This window comes from Gopherus flavomarginatus, chromosome 8 (assembly GCF_025201925.1).
Source record: "Gopherus flavomarginatus isolate rGopFla2 chromosome 8, rGopFla2.mat.asm, whole genome shotgun sequence".
Lineage (NCBI taxonomy): Eukaryota > Metazoa > Chordata > Testudines > Testudinidae > Gopherus > Gopherus flavomarginatus.
The window spans coordinates 81209512-81229895 of NC_066624.1; the positions used below are offsets into that span (position 1 = coordinate 81209512).

The 20384-nt window shown below is 41.4% G+C and overlaps 2 protein-coding genes across 3 annotated transcripts in view; one reads left to right on the forward strand and one right to left on the reverse strand.

Annotated features, from left to right (window-relative positions):
- The window catches only part of FBXO36 (F-box protein 36), a 95407-nt gene extending 94353 nt beyond the window's left edge, over window positions 1-1054 (forward strand). The window contains exon 5 of the mRNA XM_050966187.1: window positions 971-1054. The gene's annotated coding sequence lies outside the window, so the exon portion shown is untranslated. The remainder of the gene's footprint in view (window positions 1-970) is intronic.
- Window positions 1-10498, reverse strand: part of SLC16A14 (solute carrier family 16 member 14) — a 28499-nt gene extending 18001 nt beyond the window's left edge. The window contains exons 1-3 of one of the 2 annotated variants that reach the window (XM_050965984.1): window positions 10196-10498; window positions 3998-4274; window positions 122-265 (exon numbers count right to left, since the gene is read on the reverse strand). In XM_050965984.1, coding sequence (XP_050821941.1) covers window positions 122-265; window positions 3998-4259 — 406 coding nt within the window. In that variant the 5' untranslated portion in view covers window positions 4260-4274; window positions 10196-10498. The remainder of the gene's footprint in view (window positions 1-121; window positions 266-3997; window positions 4275-10195) is intronic. The other variant, XM_050965985.1, reaches the window with a different exon arrangement.
- Between the last annotated feature and the right edge of the window lie 9886 nt (window positions 10499-20384).

Sequence of the window (20384 nt, forward strand, 5' to 3'; positions counted from 1 at the left end):
AAAAAATCAAATATTAAAATGATCCAAGAACAATCTTAGCTTCTTTTGTGTTCTCAGCAAATGGACTGCCAGAAGATACTGACACTATTTAAAAGCATTTCCAAATATAAATATTGCTTACCAGCTGTCACGCCAAATGTAATGAAGAGGTAATGTACATTTGAGGCATAGGCACTCAATACCCAGCCTAGGGCACTCAAGATCCCGCCAATTATTGCTGTCTTGCGGCACCCACATGTGTTAATGAATAAACCAATGAAAGGACCTGTCACAGAACATGAAGAAGAATTTGCTAAAAGGTTTGTGTAAAGCCCTTACTGTGAAACTTATTAAAAGCCGTAACTATCATTTTCAAACAAAATATGAAACAGTTTAATTGAAATTGTTAAATTCAATTAAAAGGATTATTTTTTCCTGTTAACCTCTTTAGGCCCTCGAAAATGTCATTCACTTAACTCCTCGAGGCCCTTGGCTAATAACTCTGCCAATACCTCAATTCAAAGTTCTTTATTTCATCTCCAGTGGCTTATGATAATGCAGATGCTTAGTAGACCACAGAATCCTGCTCCTAAATCCACTTCATGGTGCTGCAACCAAATTAACGAAAAACAGTCAGCAAAGAATTCCCCCTCAGCAGTTTAATTCTCTGCTAGAGGAAAGTCTGCAGTAATGATGTAGCTGCTTCCCTGACCCAGCAATTCTCCCCAACCTCTGCTTCTCTGGGATGAGGAACCACAACTGCCTCCCTCTACCTGTGGTATTCCCCTCCCCCCACACTGTACTCGCAGGTGGAATCAAGATTCTAGCCACTGAATCTACATTCCTCAGGGGATTCATTACGCAAGATATGAGTTAAGCAGAAGACCAACTAATTTGTCTGTTGCAATGTGAAAATGTCTGCTTCCATGCTCTAAAGAAGGATTTCCTCAACTCAGGGACCACATTCACATTGGCTTTCTCTTTCCCAGAGGTGCGATGATCCAGCTGAAATGAAACTTTTTATCCCGTACAGCTGAGAAACACTATGCTGTCTCAAAATTTGTGAAAATGAAGACCAAGTCTTACAGTAAAGATCCACTCTTTAGTTTGATATGTTGCTATTTCACAACCTCTAGAGAGGTGGGGATACTTTTATTTATTTATTTATTTACTGATGTTTAAAATGTACTCTATTATGACGTAGATGCATGTATAGAATTTAATAACATAATCGGTCCATTCCCCATTAACTAAATTCTTGAGAAAAGATGAGCCTTGTTCCATGCCTTAAAGATCAACAGATGGGCTCTTTTGGACAGCCAGGAAAATTAATTCTAAACTCTTGAGCCCTCCGGAACACCCTTTCAATAGCTCCCTGACACTTAAATCTAGGGCCTGCCAGCTACAACACCCCAGTATACTTCCACTGCCAATGCAGCACATTTGAGTAGCTATACACCTACTCACATGGATTTGCCCATGGTAAATCACAGAGCATAATTTAGCAATCAGTCATATCAAGCTGATTCTGGACATTCTTTGAAGGACACATCCCTCAACACTTTGTAAATTTAGGGAACTTGTGATTGATGTAATCCATTTCCCAGATGTTTCACTCTAAACTATCCTTGATCCTCACATCAACTTTCAGAAATGTCAAGCATCATGACAGCCAGCAAACTTAGTGAGGAGGCAGATGACAGTAGTCTATGAACCACTGTGAAATACCATGGTGAAGGAACTCCACCATGTGCAGTGAAAACAACATCCACAGTATAAGTCTTTTGTCACATTCAAGGGCATGCATATTTGTAGAATGTCCTCTGCTATGTATTTAGTAGGCATGAAGTAAGATTTGTATCTTGTGCAGTGGTTGATATTACTGCACATAAACATCCTGTTCCTTTGCTTATGAGATGTATGTTTTGTTTTTTTAATGTGATTTCTGCATTTGATTTAACAAAATTGTGCCTTTATTCTACCTAGGTACCTGAGTACCTAACAAAATTATAAGATTCAGCAGGATGTCAGAGTCTTTTAAATTGCTACTGTCTTCTAATATTGATCCTAAACTGTTGATGTTAGTGATTCAGACTCAGTGGATGGCCCTGCACTGCTTGTTGTGGATGTGATTACATAGAACTTTCTGTTTAATCTATCTTGGCACTTTGTCCTGTTGATCCCATTTGATGCTGTTATTTAACCACTCTTATAAATGTGTCACTGAGCCTGTGACAGGTACTACAGGATAATCTATTTACACTCAGGTGAAGGGGGAACAAATACACGTGGTCTGTTTAACAGCCAAAATATGGCACCTTATATCCCTGGGAGTGCAGATCTGGAAAGCTCTCTCTCAGGCATACATGCAATAGACAAATACACCTAGAGAAGGATTGGAATTGCTTCTGCAACCCTGTTAATCTAGATTATTTTAGTCACTGTACAGATCTCTGAAAGTCAACATCTATCTATCTATCTATCTATCTATCTATCTATCTATCTATCTATCTATCTATCCTTTAAATAGCAAAGAGAGCAGCATTCCCTGCACTGATTTAAGTATTAGTGATGGTATCAACTTTTGCAGAGGCAGGTGGTGCATCCCACCACTTATCTGAAAATAAGAGGCCTGTCTGTAAAACTCTGACAAAGAAATATGTAAATAAGCACAGAGGAGAAGTGGTTGAATGCTGCTCTGAGAGTGTTAGTGATTTTAATGACATTTTAACTATTATAAGCCTTTATGACTTTGGAACTTAATTTTATCCCAAATTATCTTCATTGTTAATTATTAATGATTGACATATTTCAACTAAAAGATATTTTAGTTACTTGTTTGCCTTTCATTCTTGAAAACCAAAAATAAACTACAGTTTCTGAGTATTAGGAAGATACAGGGAAATATAGACTGTCCTAGCATGATTCAAGATTTACCTTGCTCTCTGTGGGGTTTGGTCAAATCCTGCCCTGACTAGGACTCCTTGGCACCCCACTGAAGTAACTGAGATTGCATAGAGTTTAATCATGTAGGATGTGTACACCTAACTCCAACAATATTGACAGACATTTCACCTTACATCGAGCAGAGAATATTCCAATTTTTTCTGGGTTGAACTAAGACTTAATGGGACCCAGCTACACTAATATTTTGGGGTCTTCTAGGGATTCTCCATCTTCCTCCAAGCCTCCCCTCTTCCAGGCAGGCTGTTCACACCTCAGACAGACTCTAAATATGATTCTACACTGCCTTGCACCTTGTGCTTTCTTTTACACTTGTGTAAAGTGGGTATTAGACTTTGCACATGTGAAATGACAGCACAAAGCATCAGATAGTGAAGAATCAGTCCCTAATTCTGTTCCTTTCAGCCTTACCTCTCGACCTCCCAAGTTGACTCTAAGAAAGACTCCAAGCTTTTTGGAAGGACTATTATTTTTCTCCCACTCCTGATCCTTCTGCCAACTGATTCAGCACCCACTGATTCAGCACCCACTGGGCAGTTAGCTGGCACCACTCAGATATACATTACATGACAGCCTACTGCTCTTCCTCCTCGCCTTGCTGTTGTTTCCCCCCAGCTTCACTGCTGCTTCCTGCCTCCCTCTGACTACATGGCTCACATGCCAGGGTACGTCTACACTGCAAAGAAAAGCCTGTGGTGCCAAGTCTTAGACCCAAGGTCAATTGACTCAGGCTTGCGTGGCTTGGGCTGCAGGGCTAAGAGTAGCAGCGTAGACCTTAGAGCTCAGCCTGGAGCCCAAGTTCCAGAAGGAGGGGCTTGAAGCCTGGACTCCAACTCCAGTGGGAATGTCTATGGGGCTATTTTTAGCCCCACAGCCCAAATCAGTTGCTATGGTAGACAACTGAATTTGGCCTTGTGACTTTAAAACTACAGTCCAAGAACTCTATGGCCTACTCAGTTACCATATTTGAATAGTGCAAGAAAATACTTGGCATGGGGGGAGAATACTATGTTAAACCTATACAGTTTTGCAATATAATTATATTGGAACATACCTACGATCAGTGTAATACCCATGCTAAGGGAGCTAACCCATGCAGTCAGTCCTCGACTTTGACTGAATTCTGCAAGCCATTCCATGTTAAGTATTCCAAGGGCCATTTGTGACCCCATGATGAGTATATGTACAAGGAAGGAAGAAAGGACAATCATCCAAGCCCATCCGCCATCAATGTTTGGATTAGGCTTAAGTGTCTTCATCTTATCTTTTGAATCATCTTCAAAATCATATCCAATATCTTCTTGAGTGGTGCACATTTTCCCCACAGTATTCTGAAACAGGCAAAATAAATGCTTTCAGTATGCACAGAAAACAGGTACAGGTTTGTAATAGTTATTTGTTTTTATTTTTTAACAGTTTAGATGAAATAGTTCCCCAACCTATTTTCCAGCATTTGGTGGGGTTTCTGCATACAGGAACAGTATGGGGACCACAGGGAAGTATTATTCAACCACCACCTTAACTCCACTTCTACAAGTAAATAGGTAAGAGAACCTCCGGCTAGATCTATGTTGCTAGAGCTGGTAAAAAAATGAAAAAATGTTGCACAAATATTTCTGAATTTGTTTTTCATTTTCAACATTTTGAAATGTCACAAAGTGTCAACCAGCTGTATAGTTCCAAAAATAGGGGAGGGGGATTTTACAAACTTTTTTTTCATAGTTTCTTCTTCTTTTTTTTTTATTGAAATATTTTGAAAATTTACATTTTTGAAGCTCTAATTTTTTTTTTGATCACCTCTACGTACTGCTTTTCCATGAGAAAATCTGTGGGATTATGATGTTCATCTCTCTTAGCCAGTCTCAGGATAGCCCTGCCTACTCCACTCCCCCACACATTCCTGTGTTTCAGGAAGCAGGGATGGTATTGCAGAGGTGAATGGTACCCCTTTCTCCCATGTGGGAGGGCTTGGGGCACATGGAGGGCTTGGGGCACGATTTAGATCATGATTTTTTAAAAATGAAACAGTTTTATAACAAATTTGGACATAGCCAAATTTCACTATTGCGTTTCAATACAGATGTGCCTTCATGTGGCTTTCAGTAAAATAACAGCATTTCAGTAAGTTTAAATATAAAATGCATGGAAAACCTACACTCTGTGTGTGTATTGTTTGTATCTTGCTGGGTTTTGTACTTATCTATGTGATGTAAGTGTGTTAATTATAATTTGCCTTATTTGTCACTTTGGCCCAGATCCACAAATAGATTGTGTCTTTGTGCTCAAAATTATAAAGCTTTTAATAAAAAGGAAATAATAACTAAAAGATAAATCAGATTACAATTGGTTTTCTCTGCAGAAAGAATGGTAATCTTGGGATTTATTATTTTTCATATTGGTGGGACAAGGGTGAAAGAAGAAAATAATGAAAAATATTTAGATTCCGTGATCTTCAAGATGTTTTGCTTACATAAATTATAGAGCAGGGGCCTGATCTTACCTTCCTTGCATAACTCAAGCTCCAATTAAAGTCAGTATGGTATACTGTATAATTACATTGTTAGGCTTTCAGTTATGCTGTCGTAAATCCATAGTAACTCCACTGAGATCAGTGAGTTACTCCAAATTTATGTCAGTGTAGATCAGAATCTAGCACAGTGGGAAGGTTTGGGTGCATAAGGTATGGAGGACTTGGTCTCAAATTAAATTGACTTTTGGTTTGTTCTTTAGTCCCCACAAATGAAGAGCACAACCCAGAAACAATAAACATAATTTCAAGTGACTCCACAGGCAATTTTTAACTGAATGAGTCAAGATGCAGAACCAACTCTCCATTTATCCTGTGATGTATTCAAATATTACAATACTATGGAGCACCACAGAGGTTTTCATGGAGACTGGGAACTTTAGTGGTACAAGTTACCAGATAAGGTATGTTTTTTCTCTCTCCACCTTGAAGAAATGGCAACAGGAAGTGGCTTCAGAAACAGACAAAAGAAAATATATTAGAAACAGTGAAACAATTTCTGGTGGTCTTCTATGTACCCCATTTAATAGTATAATATGATTCTTGAAATAATAGCTACTTTTAAGAGATTAAATGCATAACTTAAAGTTTGTGTGATATTTTTCAATAAATAAGAGACCTTATTCATCACTAACAAAATCCAATTCTTGCAGAATTCTAATGATCAATTAAATTCATATGTTGCCTTCTAGTACATCTCAATGCCATTGTTACACAAATAACAGTCAACACAGAAACAACGACAGCAGAGACATAATAACAGGCAAGGCACAAACAAGACAAAACCCACAGAATGGTGACATCGGTAAGGCTATATAGGTATAAAGGAGGACAGAATTTGGCCCTGCTCTCTCACAGTCAAGCCCTATAAACTATCTCAGATTGCCCAAAGATTGAGGCACCCCAAACCACTAGTCATTGAAAAAGTAATCTTGATTTATCTATATGGGGGTTATATATTCACTAAACATTATATCAAATTTCCTAAATACTGATACTGTACATAGTCATTTTGTGTATTGTTAAATATTTTTTATTTATTATTTAATATAATTTTTATTTAATATTTAAATATTTTAAAAATAATTTAAAACAAAAGTAACTTAAAGCAGTAACATTTTTTCAGTGGGACTTATGTCCAGCAATGATACTCATCCTATTTACAATAGCAAAGAAACTGCTCACTTAACAACAATAAGCATGGCCCCAGACAAATAAACTGATATAACAAAGTGATCTGAGTTAGTGCCAGACTTGCACCAACATCATTAACCGTGGGTAAAAGGGAAATGCTTATTTTTACCCTGTATGAACTGGATTCTTTCTCACTTTTGCACTATTAACCTCCCTTCATGTTTATATTTAGTCCAGAATCTGTATGTAAATACAGCCACAAGCAGGAAAGGTCACTTGCAATACTTGTGCAAACTCTCAAATGCTGAACAGAGCTAGGATTGGACATTTGGCTGCTCTCCTCACTCATGACTCAGCACACCCTTGACCTATTACATTGTGCATGTATCTAAGTAGAATGTAGTACCTTAGAAGTCAGAGAAGCAGAGGACACTCTTTGCAACTGCAAAATTGTAAAGAAATTATAGCACAAGTGCCAACAGCTTATATGCAAAGCCATACATATTTCTCCCAACCAAACAAGATTGTGAGATCCACAGTCACAACAACAAAGCATGATACCCCCACCCTGACTCCCTTCACCTGTGACTGGGTTTGGACATGGCAGTAGCTTCTAAGAGCCAGTCAGAAGAGCTCAGAATCAGTTTTCAAATGCTCAGCGCCCATAAGGGGTGCCAAATCTTCAAAAGAGCTCAGCTCCCATTTAGACACATTAATAAGGACCAGATTTTTCAAATGCTCAGCACCTAGCAACTCCCTCTGTGAAACAAGGCTAGATTTTTAAGGGCTCCTCATCCAGTGTGCACCCAACATAGCAGTTTCATCTACTAGATAGGACCCATAAAGTCTCGTGGGAGTTCTGCTTGCAGGACTGTCAGGTGTCTGCCTATCTCACTTAACTCATTGAGGAGTTCTGCATGATGTTAACTGCCTTCTCGGGTGAATTAATAGTTTAATAAATATTAATGCCAGAAAGAACTATTGTCATCATCTACTCTGACCTCCTGTATAACTCGGGCCCTAGATTTCATCCAGTGATTCCTGCATCTAGCACTACAACCTGTAGTTGAACTTAAGCATATATTTTTTTAAGACATCCAGTCTTGATTTAAAGAGTATAAGTGTGACATTCTGTACCTTGGGGGAACACCCTCTACACCCCCATGTTCATCTTTATAAAATGATTGTGTGGTATCTAATGCAAAGTTTGCCATGTTGAGTGTCTTCGGAAGGCTCATGATGCACTGAGCATGGTTGTTATAGTGATGTTATAGTAATTGTTATAGTAAGGTTATAGGTTATAATTTCATGTATGTAGTTATGAGGCTGAAAATATATCCTCATGGCTTAAAGCAAGCCCATGCAAAAACTCTCCAAGAGCAGAGAGGCAGTTCACACCTCATCAGGGCATGGATAGGACAAACCCAGCCCAGCTTCACAGGAACAATGGATACTGGCTTAGGCAGCAACAAAAGGATCTGTTAGACTCTAGAGGGAGTCACCCCCCTTCCTTTGGTCAGTTTAGAACTGTGATGAGGTAATGCTCATCTGACTCTGAAGGTGGGGAAGCAAAACCAAGAGGAAAGAAAGGACATGATAAAAGGGAGAGACATTTTGCCATGCTCGCTCTCTTCCACCTACATCTACAGACACCATCACCACCAAGCGACTGAAACGCTGATCAAAGGGGAGAACCTGACTGAAAAGTAACCAGCCAGCCTATGGTGAGAAGCATCTAAGTTTTTAAGGACATTGAAAGTGTTAAGATCAGCTTAGAATATATTTTGCTTTTATTTCATTTGACCAAATCTGACATGTTATGTTTTAACTTATAATCACTTAAAATCTATCTTTACAACTAATAAATCTGTTTGTTCATTCTACCTGAAGCAGTGCATTCTGTCTGCAGTGTGTCAGAGGCTCCCCTTGGGATAACAAGCCTGGTACATATCAATTTCTTTGTTAAATTGACAAACTCGTATAAGCTTGCATTATCTAGTGGACGTAACTGGACACTGCAAGACCGAGATTCCTAGGGTTGCATCTGGGACCAGAGATATTGGCTAGTGTCATTTGCTTGCAAGTAGCTGGGAGCAACTTACACGCCAGACACTGTGCGTGAACAGCCCAGGAGTGGGGGTTCTCACAGCAGAGTAGGGTAACGCTGGCTCCCAGAGTCAAGGATGGGAGTGGCAGATCACTGGTCCAGACAACACCAGAGGGGAACATCACAATAAGTGAAGGAGAATTTACCATATCCCCAGGCAACCAGTTCCAGTGGTTGATTATCTTTAATGTTAAAATTATAGAATATTGCACTTTTATAGCAACTTCCATCAAAGAACTCTAATTTTTTTATAAATAGTAACAAATTTGTCCTCACAACACCCCAGCTAGGTACCCTAAATAGTAATATCCCCATTTTACCAGGGCACAGAAAAGTTAAGGGTGACATTTACAAAGTGGCCTCCAATTTTGGGTGCTTTAATTTTTGTTTGCCCAGCCTGGAACACATTTAGTCTGATTTTCAGGTTAACACCTCATTGACTTCAGTGGAAATGTGAAAATTCAGCACGTAGCTAAATCATGCCTAAGGTGGCTTCACTTGCATGAAAGTGCATGAAATCTAGTGCAGAGACTTCTTTTGAAAATGTTGGGCTAAGTGAGTTGGTCAAGGTCATGAAGGAAGTCTTTGGCAGAGTCAGGGCAAGAACACAGGTCTCCATGCTCCTCAACTACAACACTATCTTTCTTACTCTGGCTATTTTTCTCACTCTTTGCTGTTGTTATAGGATCCATATGATGGATCTTGTTCCTGATGCTATTCTCTCCCTAGGAGCATGTAACATGGTTATTAGGGGAAGCAGAATATGGAACTAAGATCTGAGAACAGATTTTTTTTCTCCCATTGGATTCCAGTAAAGGAGAGCCGTACAGCTAATGAAATGTTTGTTGTGGAAATGGTTTTAGAAAATATTCTTGGAGATGGCTATTTTTTCCAGATTGTACATATACGGTTTCCAGGATTCAGATCCTATGTGGTCCCCCCTTCCAATTTAAATCAGGACCATTGACTCAGAAAGTAATACCACATAGCAAGTTTCTCAGGACTTCAGCCACCGCAGACAGACACGCAGACAGAGGCTGGCAGGCCCTAGAGATCACTGAATGCGAAGGGGTTAACGCTTGCCCCTGAGCCTGGGGAAAAGGAGGAAAATAACAGGAAACTGAGTAAGCTGCTCCTGCGCTGTCGGCGGGAGAGAGCTCCAGTGGCGGAGGGGAGATGCCTGCAGCCGTGATGCCGCTTTCGGGCAGGTTACCAGCCCCGCAGGCTGCACCCTTCCTCTGCCTGCCGGTAGCACAAAGAATGACCGCTAGTTACCGCGCTGCTGCAGCAGCGCTTCTCCCCCAGAGCCACAGACAAAGCGGTGCCGCCCCCGCGCTCAGCTGAGCTCCCTTCCCGGAACCTCTCTGTCTGCCGATGCGGCTCCATGCCACGGATCCTGCCCCCTCGCCATCTCCCGGTGCCATTCAGCCCCTCTGGTCCACAGAGCAGCCTCCCCTGCAGCGCGCCGGCCCAGCCACACTCACCGCTCGGGGCCTGAGCCAGCCCTGCGGCTCGCAGGGCTTTATTCCCGGCTCTCGCCGAAACTTGCTGCTTTCCTCCAAGCCCCTGGCTTTGTTGCCGTCCTGCCTATCATCCTCAGCCCAGGCTCCGCTCAGCCTCCCCGCGCCAGCCCAGCCGGTTCCCTCCCCTTGGCCCAGGGGGTGCTGGACTGGGGCTTATTTTTGGTAGGAGGCTGCGGCCGATCGCTGCCCTTTTGCCCCCAGAACAGCTCGTCTTCCGCATGATCCTGTATCCATCCAGGGCAATTTCAGCTCTACACGCTCTCTCATGTGCCAGTGATACCGGCTAATTCTGGTTTGGCGGAAGAGATTTGCAATCCTCTCACATGCACACTCTTGTGGTTGGATTGAGTTTATCGCTGCACAGGTTATCACTGGAAATTTACATCCAGCTCTGAGTTACAAGAGGTGACCCAATAAAAGCGGCTAGTAAGCAAGATTTTAATGGCCATTCAGTTTCACTTGGCTGTGTAACCCTCCCTGAGGCTGTGGCAGAGCACACATTTTCAAACCACTCCAGGAGTAAAACTTGCAGGATTGGCAAGAAGCACAGAGAGCAGGGGACAGGTTTGAAGTGTTTGTGGTAGCCAGTGTTACTAAGATGTGCTTCAGCATTCTGTACCAGTTGGAGTTTCCTAAGTGCAGAAGTTTTCATGCCCAGGTCTACTGTATGGCTGTAATCCAGCCGAGAGGTGAGGAAGGCATGAATAAACGAGTCCAAGTCAACGTTTGTCAAGATGGCAAAGGTCTTGCAATGTTAGCTGGCCAAGTAAAGCATTGAAATGTTGCAGTATAAGATGAAAAAATGATGTGGGCAGTTTATTTTAATTTTAGTTGTTTTCCTGGGATTCAAATTAATATTTATTATCTAAAAAAATTTTAAGTGGATGTAGTGCTTGTGAAACATACCAGATTGGCAATCCAGGAAAGGGAAGTCTTCCATTTATCCGCAAAATAGGTTCAGGAAGAGCAGCCAGCAGGGCAAGCTTACCCACACCTCCTCAACAATGTTTGCACAAGAGAGGCCTGTGGAGAGAGCAATGTCACTTTTATATCCAAATGGGCCTTGACCCCTCTGCTAATTGTCAGTTGTTCTGTGATTAAACCTTTTAACAAGACTATCTGGAGTTATAATAGCTCATGATAACACATATTTTATTGGGGAAATTAAACTTCCTGCTTCAGGGCATAACCCAGTTTCTAATGATTAGAGATAAGAATGAAACCTAATATTGGGGCAGATTATGGCTGAGCAACCTATAGAGAAATAGATATGCCGAGTGGTATTGCTTCCTCTAGAAGCTGCAGGGTTCTTACACCTTCCTTTGAAGCATCTGATACTGTCACTGTTGTAGGTAGGATACTGAACTAGATGGACCTTAGGTCTAATCCAGTTTGACAATTCCTATGTTCCTATGTTTTTTTTAACTGGTTTCTAGCTAAATGTAAAACCCAGAGGGGAGGGGAGGCAGCTCATTGTGGTGAAAAGAAGGTACAAATAAAGAGGAAAGAAAAATGGAACAGGAGAGGAATAATCCACTGAGAATCCAGCAGAAGGAAACGTACAGCAGATGAGTAATCTTTATTTTCCTCCCTCTCCAGAGGTAGAAGATGTTGACAGTGTACAGGTGTGGCTCATTGAGTAAATGTCAAAGAATAGAGACAATAGGTCAGATTCTCAGTTGCAGTCTGGCCCTTTTTAGCTGCTGTGTCAATGCAAATAGGTCAAAAAACAGTCCTAGTTCCCTTGTTGGGAATTTCCCCAGTGTGAGGGAGACCCCAGTTGCATAGAACTGAAAGAACCAGTTGCCCTTGGTGTCTCCTGGAAGTGGGAGGGGGTATGGCCAGAGTTCCTCTGCTATTATTGTGATCCCCAACTGGCAGGTGGCTAGGTAAGTACAACTGGCCTTGGAATCAGGGAGCTGCAGCTGCCACCTTTGTGGTCCTGCTCTCAGCTCCACACAACTGGGGAAAGCTGGGAAACTTGCTCAAGTCATTCGGTCTTTTGTACACCATTCTTTCTGATGCCTCCATATCTGCAATGCATATGAAACTATCACACATAGTCTTTTGCTGGCTGATCAGATGCAGGTTCTAGAGGAGGAGGATGTGACAAAGCATCAGCCACATTACTTTCTCCTCTAACATGTTCAATGGTAAAATCATATAGGTGGAATTCTCCATCCTTGGCAGTGGATTCTATGTAGAATCAGAATAGATTTGTTAGATTTTAGCATGTGAGTTATACGGTTATGATCAGTCATTAGAATGTGGCTTTAGGAAGGGAAGGAGTAGTGTTTGCACAATATTTGCAATGAGACAGAAGTTTGAAAGACTGATAAATGGAGGGTGTAACTACTATGTAGCATCTTTTGATCTTGAGAAAACATATAACTTGGTTCCACCAAGCTGGTGTTTGGAGTATTGGAATGGATGGGATGGGGATTTCAAGAAGTGGAGATGATAGAGGAGCTATAGCAAGGCTCAGCAGGTAACAATGCATAGAATTTCTAAGTTCTGAGATGATGGTGGGATTGAGACAAGGCAGTGTACCAAATCCACTTCATTCTTCCTCTTTATGAAGTTAATTAGAAGGAGAACCAAGCCTGAGGAGACAAAGAGAAAATTAATGTATGCTGACAATTTGGCCCTTTTGGATCACAGTAAGGAGGAAGTGGTGAATATAGTATCAGAGTAGGCATCTGTGTTTGAAGGCCAAGTTTTGAAGGTAAACACAAAGAAAACTGAAGTTATGCAAGTAGGAAAGGTGGAAGAAACACTGTTGATTGATGTTTCAGGAGAGAAGCAAAATTAGAAGAAAGAATTTGGGAAGTACACTTAGTGCCATCTGAGAGATCTGGATAATTGAAGAAGAGAAGCCAATGTGCATGGACAGCAGGGAAAAAGTGGCAGGAGTACTGTGGGACTGACAAGTAAGTAACAAACTGAAAGGAAAAGTGTATGCTACGTGTGTTTGTCCCTGCCTGCTCTATGGTTTGGAAACAGTGACTCTTATGGAGATGCAAGAAAAGGAGATACAGGTTGTAGACAATAATATATTGAGGAGAGTGGACAGTGTGAATGGAAAAAGTTGGGGGAAGATGAACTTGGGGCTCTCACTGATAGATAGTCCAGAGAGTGCACATTTGAGGTGGTCTGGACATGTGGAAAATACATGAAGAACAACCAACAGGGAAAGCATGGGAAGAACTGGACAGCAAGAAAGGACATGGGGGATAAAGGATACAATGGAAAGATACCGTCAAGAGAAGTTTGAAGAGGAAGGGACTGGAACTCCAAGACCTGTGCACACGTGCTATGGATTAAAAGGAGTGAATAATCATGGGCACCTGTGACCCCATGTAAATGAGAAAAGGAGTTGAGAACTAAAGTGAGTCAGTCATTAGAATAAATGTATGTCCCTAGAGGTACATGTGAAAATATTCTATAGCCCACACATAGCCAAAGGCTGTTTTTTTGCTTATTGGCGAGCAACTGCATATACCAATGATTTTTTGATCTATTATTATGTATTCAGAGCAGAACTGCACATAAATCAGCAAGACTATCGTCAGCTACTACAAATGTTGGTGAATTCAGTTATGCTACACACAGTTCTTTGGTTAAAGCACTTCTTAGCTCCCAAGAAGCTGATTCTTTTTTAGAATTCCACTCTCACCCAATATCTTTCCTGATTTCAGAACAGCTCTGCTGACTAATGTTTATATACTTTGGAATAAACTTCATAAGGAAGCCAAAAATTCCCAGATTTTAAGGCACTAATTACATATTCTCCAGTCTTGGAGCCTTAAGAACAGTTTCCAATTTCTTTTGATCAGTCTAAACACCATCTGAGGAGAAATAGGAGTGAATATATTTATTTCTGTTCAATTTTAATCCTCTTTTGAAATCAATATAAAATTTTCTCATTCTCCTTCTAGCTCCTCTGCATTAGCAGCAAAACCAACATCTGTATTCCAAACAGTACCATGTCATCTGCAAAGTACTGAATACATAGCTTTTTGGTAAGCCTGAGGAGCATTAGAAAGACCAAAAAGAAATTTGGAAGATCTGTACTAACTACAGGGAGTGATAAAAGTCATTCTATTCCTGGATTCAGTTAAAGATGTTTATTAAATTTATCCTTAAGCTCAGCAAAATCTTTCGAGCCTTATATAATGTGGAGCAACTTATAATTTATAGTTACAGGGTGATGGTCTCTAACACAGTGGTTCTTAACCAGGGCCCCCTAGGAGGCCTCGAGCAGGTTTTAGGGGGGCCTCCAAGCAGGGACAGCATTAGGCTCGCTGGGGCCCAGGGCAGAAAGCCGAAGTCCCACAGCATGGAGCTGAAGCCCAGGTCCCTGAGTCCCGCCACCTAGGGCTGAACTGAAGCCTGAGCAATGTAGCTTTGTGGGGGACCCTGTGGCCTGGGGACCCAGGCAGTTGCCCTGCTTGCTACCCCCTACCGCCGGCCCTGGTTTTTATATGCAGAAAACCAGTTATTGTGGCAGGTGGGCCGTGGAGATTTATAGGCTGTTGGGGGTGTGATATTCCCCTCTGGTGTTATCTGCTAAATCAGTCCAATACTTGACTCTGGGACCCAGCCTTACCCTGCTCTGCTGTGAGAACCCCCACTCCTGGGCTGTTCATGCACACCCTCTGGCATGTAAGCTGCTCCTTGGATTGTGCAGCCGAATGACACTAGCCTATATCTCTGGTCGCAGACACAACCCTAGGAGCTTCCATCTTGCAGTGTCCAGTTATGCCCTTTGGACGCTGCAATCTTATATGAGTTCATCAATTTAACAAAGAAATTGATATGTACCAGCTTGTTATCCCAGCGGGAGTCTCTGACACACTTCAAACCAAACGCACTGCTTCAGGTAGAATAAAGAAACAGATTTATTAACTACAAAGATAATTTTTAAGTGATTATAAATCAAAGCATAACAAGTCAGATTTGGTCAAATGAAATAAAAGCAAAATGTATTCTAAGCTGATCTTAACGCTTTCAATGTCCTTAAAAACTTAGATGCTTCTCACCACAGGCTGGCTGGTTGCTCTTCAGCCAGACTTTCCCCTTTGATCAGCATTTCAGTCGCTTGGTGTGGTATCTGTAGATGTAGGCGGAAGAGAGAGAGAGAGCATGGCAAATGTCTTTCCCTTTTATCATGTTCTTTCTTCCCGCTTGGCTTTGCCTCCCGCTCCCCCGTTCAGAGTCAGGTGAGCATTACCTCATCACAGTCCCAAACTGGCCACAGGAAGGGGGGTGACTCACTCTACAGAACAGGTGGGGCACTCCCATTCCCTGCCTTTAGAGGTTGATTGTTTCTGTGTTTTTCTGTCCAGTGTTTTTCAGTTCAGTGTTCAGTGTTTTTCTGATTGTTTGCTTTCTTCCCCCAAACTCCAGCCACATGTTTCACTTTTCTACAGAAGAGGCAATTGGTACTCCTTACTCTACTTCTAGATGGTATTTGTGTAGTCAATTCACAACAATAGCAGGCACAATTATTATCTGCATTAGTAACATTAATACATTTTGCACATGCTGTAACCTCACTTTCTGGTTTAAAACCTGTTTGGTTTGGGGTGTGGCTGCAGTTGGTTAATACTCACATCTAAAGTCTTAGCAGCACAGTGCTTTTCAACCTTTTTTCATGTGCAGACCCCTACAAAATTTGAATGGAGGTGCAGACCCCTTTGGAAATCTTAGACATAGTCTACAGACCTCCAGGGGTCCATGGACCACAAGTTGAAAACCACTGTCCTAGGAGAAGGAACATTAGATCCCTCCTGTGGTGACTCATATAGTTGTGCTATGATAACTGCATTTTCTAGGGTCAATCCCCGCCGGTTATAAGGATTTCTCAGTGTTTAGAGAGCATGCTATGACTTGATCATGGATCATGCGTGATGCAGATATACCAAATTCATAGTTACACTTCCACTGACTTCAGTGGGACCAGAGCTTAGCCCTTAAGGCATTTACATATGAGTCATTGTATTCATGAGGTACTTGCAGTAGCTGTCTGAATTTGTACTCTTCTGAAACTGTATTTCTTTGTGGTTTGAAATAAGCATTTAGTGAACCCATTGTCTTTTCCGAAATATCCATCCCCCTTTGTGCCTCTTTGTAGATTGTGGTAGTGCCTCTTTGTAGATTGTAGTAATAGTGCTCATTCACTCTCTCCTCTGCTTTATCTATTCCACTGACAAAGTTTCAGAAACAGAAGGACTTCCTCTATTTATGTTGTATATTCTGCATATACATCAGAGGTGATGCTGTAGAAGGGCATAGGTGTTAGTGAATTTGGTTTGCTGTTTTTGCTATCTCCAATTGCCAGAATGTTGCGTTCTTTAGGAAATATGGTGTATGAAATATGATTGTTTTTATTAAATGCTAACAACAAAATGATAATGGATGGAAACGTAGGCAGCAATCATTCTCCTTAGATTCCTGCATGGAAGGAACTCCACACACAAAGATCTCCTCTTCCTGCCCAGAAAAAGGGCTCATCTGCATCCTCTCCTTCCCAAGATCCTGTTTGCTGTGGCCTTATGATATATGAGGGCAGAGGATGTGAACAATGGGTAGGCCAGGGGCACGGTGTGGAATGTATACTGTCCCCCACTGTACCCCATGGAACTCTCACTACATATGTCATAAAACTAGAGGCTGTAAAATATTTTATCCGTGATCATGGATATATTCAACTTGTGGCTAAAATACATTATGCTGTTATCATATCAGCTCTTAGAAGCTGGTCTTGGTTAGTACTTGGATCAGATGTTTTCAACGAGCATCTTGGTGCTGTAGGAAGTGGTGTTTTCTATTCAATAGTTTGTGCTGTTCTCTCTGTCATCCTGCAGTAATGTACCAGACTGATGCTAGGGAGCATGGTGCTGCTGAAAATAACGTTTTTTGCATGAAGTAAATAATACCAGTCCTGCACCACTTGCTATTGGAGATCTAAGAGAACAATTTGCAGACCACCAGATGATAGCTGTCTTGGCTGAATTCCAACGTTGGTAGATATTTTCTGCCAGTCTGAATTTTCATTCCAGTGTCACTTGCTTATAGTAATATTTTTTATGTCAAAACTACTGTGTAGAGTTGGTGTTGAACTTCTACAGTGGCCATACTTCACACTAGAAGTGGCTGAATTTGAGAGAGAAATAAAGCAATTCTTGTGTACCACCATTTGTAGATCATTAGTGAAGTGTTGTGGACCGCTTGGGAAGCTAAATCCAAAACAAATGCTATTTTTTAAATTGTAACATTTAATAAACATCAAAACCAAAGTCTGTATATAGTGTTGTAATAGCCAGGCTGATCCGAGATAATTAGAGACGCAAGATGGGTAAGGTAATATCTTTCATTGAACCAACTTCTGTCGGTATGAGAGACAAGCTTTTGAGCTTACACAGAGTTTTTGTTCAGGTCTGAGAAATGTAATCAGAGTGTCAGCAAAATACATGATAGAACAGATTGTTTAGCATAAGTAGTTAACACATATTTCAAGGGACCAGACTTCCAGAAGGTGTTGGTGTGATGATGTGGGAATCTAAACCTCTCACCCCCAGCCTTTTTTCCGCCTTTCTCCGTTATGCCTGGAGCAGTGTTAACAGGCCCCTTGAGATTCACTTGACATTGCTCCAAATGGAAAGCAAACAATCGTTGCCTTGCACATCCTAGTCCATCAATTTTTTCAGTGTGAGGAGAAATACTTGCAGCTTTCCAGGCATAGTCAATTGTAACTCTGAGTACTGCAGAACTGCTATTAAAATCTGCATGTAAGGCTCTCAGGACACTTCTTTTCATCTTTCTTCATTTCTTTTCTCTGACAGCTATGGAGTGTACCTACTGTTTCCATTTGGTTGGGCTAGTGCTTTGAGACCTGTGCCTGGGATGATAGTGCCACAAACACCAGGTGGTCCACTCAGACTTCAGAAGGTGTTGGTGTAGTGATGTGGGAATCTGTCTGTACAACTTATGAATTCTTTTTGTTACTGAGGGATCTTCATGTGTATCTTTACCAAAATGCAAACTCCATTTTGTATGTACAGCATTTTGCCTTCTCTTGTTCATTGGCCTCCATGTTGGACTGGAATTCCAAAGGTGGGCGGCAAAGGGCTAACCAAAGAGTGTCATTGATTTAAATGCTCAACTACTGAAATTAATGACTCTAGGCTGCTCCTGTCCAGAGGAACTAGTTTGCCAGAGGAGAGGTTGCCTAGCACCACACGAAAGTCATCTGGTATGACACTGTGGTAACATGTTGGGGCTGACCAGGGAGGAAGTCATCTGACTAAGGGTCTGGAAGATTATAAAAGGGTAGAAGATGCTCTCCTTGGGTTCACCTGCCATTTTTCACCAGCTTGAGATGAGGGAAGCTCCTTTGGGAGCTGGATGAGATGATGGGGTGTGAAGGGAGGGAAGGGGAGAGGAGCGGAGCCCTGCCCTGCCCTCTGGAACACAGATGGATCCCAACGACTTCCAATGGAAGATGAGCTAGTGACGGGCATTGCATTTAGGATGCTTGTTGTTTTGTAAATGATCTGTAGTTTCTTGTCCTTTATGTCTTAAATAAAGAGCAATGGAGTTAGCATTCTGTGGAAAGTCTGTCTCTGTGTGTGTTATATGCTACACCTACCACATGAGTGAAACTGTAATTCAGAAGGTTCAGACCTGTGACGGGAATCTGGGAAAGGAGTGCTTAAGCTACAGGGTAGCCTGAGGAGTCAGCACTAAATTCATAGGCTAAGCAGCTGGGCCCTGGGATCTCAGGAAGGGGTGCTTGTAATGGAATGCTAAATTGTATTATACTATTCAGTTACTAGGTGGCATTGAGTGTAAAAACCTGATTTAAGGTATCCTCAGCTAAAACCTAGCAGAGCATTAAAGTATCTTATGATGAACACATCTCCTATGTACCTCACTAAAAAGGAAGCACTGTAGCCAGTTCATACCTGTACAGGAACATGACAGTGCTAACAAGAAGATTTGCACCCCAAGAGGATCTAGGAATCCGAAGGCAGAACCAGATTCTGTTCAGACTTCCATGGGTGTGAAACACCTGAGGATCCAGTGGTTGGGTCCCCTCACAGAAGTTTGATGGCCAGCCAGCAGGGTACCCAGATCTGTGACAATTGGCATCTTTCTCTGTCTTGACTTTGAACTGGTTCAGTTAGTGTCCGTAGCTGACCAGCTTATCTCAGCCTTCTGTGTCCTGGCATCTGGTTCAGGCCTTGGACTCCACAGTGCTGCACATAGTTAACTAGGTGGAAATTTCTCCCACAGATGAGGAACTTGATGAAGACCATGTTCTTTGATGCAGTTGGATTCCCTAACATTGTAGATAATGGCCATATTCATTTGAGCATCATGGTCCTTATTGTGAGTATATGTATATGAAATGTTTCCAGAGCCTGAATATGCAAGAAATATCTTATCTATCTATATAGGTTTTTATAGTGTGCCCATCACTTTAGTATCTGAGGACATGACTCATAAGGGTATTGCCATATATTTTCTGCCTAGTTATCCAGGGAGTACCATGATGCCCAAATGTCTTTGATCTGTTGAAATGTAGAATGATTCTGTCTGCAAGGCCTGAATTCAAGCTTTGGCACATAAACAAGCAGCAAACACAATGAGGCATAAGTAAGAAAGTTATAACATCACTGCTCACAGCCTGCTCACACTCCTAACAACCCTAGGTTATTTTGTGTAATTAGTAGAAATGTTTCTATGTTATTGTTATTGTTCCTATTGCTATTTCATGTCGAATTTTTTTCAGAAAAACCCAAATATTTCCTGTGAGTGTATATAATCCAAAAACTGCAACATCTTTGTAGTAAATGGAAGGCCAAAGTGACACTGACTGGAAGAAGACTAGACAAAATGAAGCTGGCTAGTCTGTTTTCATTTAGAAAGTAACCAAACAGCATTAATAGTCAAAAGTAAATTAGATTTAAAATTCTTTCACATTTACTAAGCTATTATTAGTAGCAAAGATTACATTTTTAATATATGTAGATAATATTTTTTAAATCTGACTGTATCCCTTTAAATGTAACCGTCAGAAATCTTCACCACAATCGGCCTAGCAACAAGTGACTCTCTGACAACAGGAAAGTAGTTCGTTCTT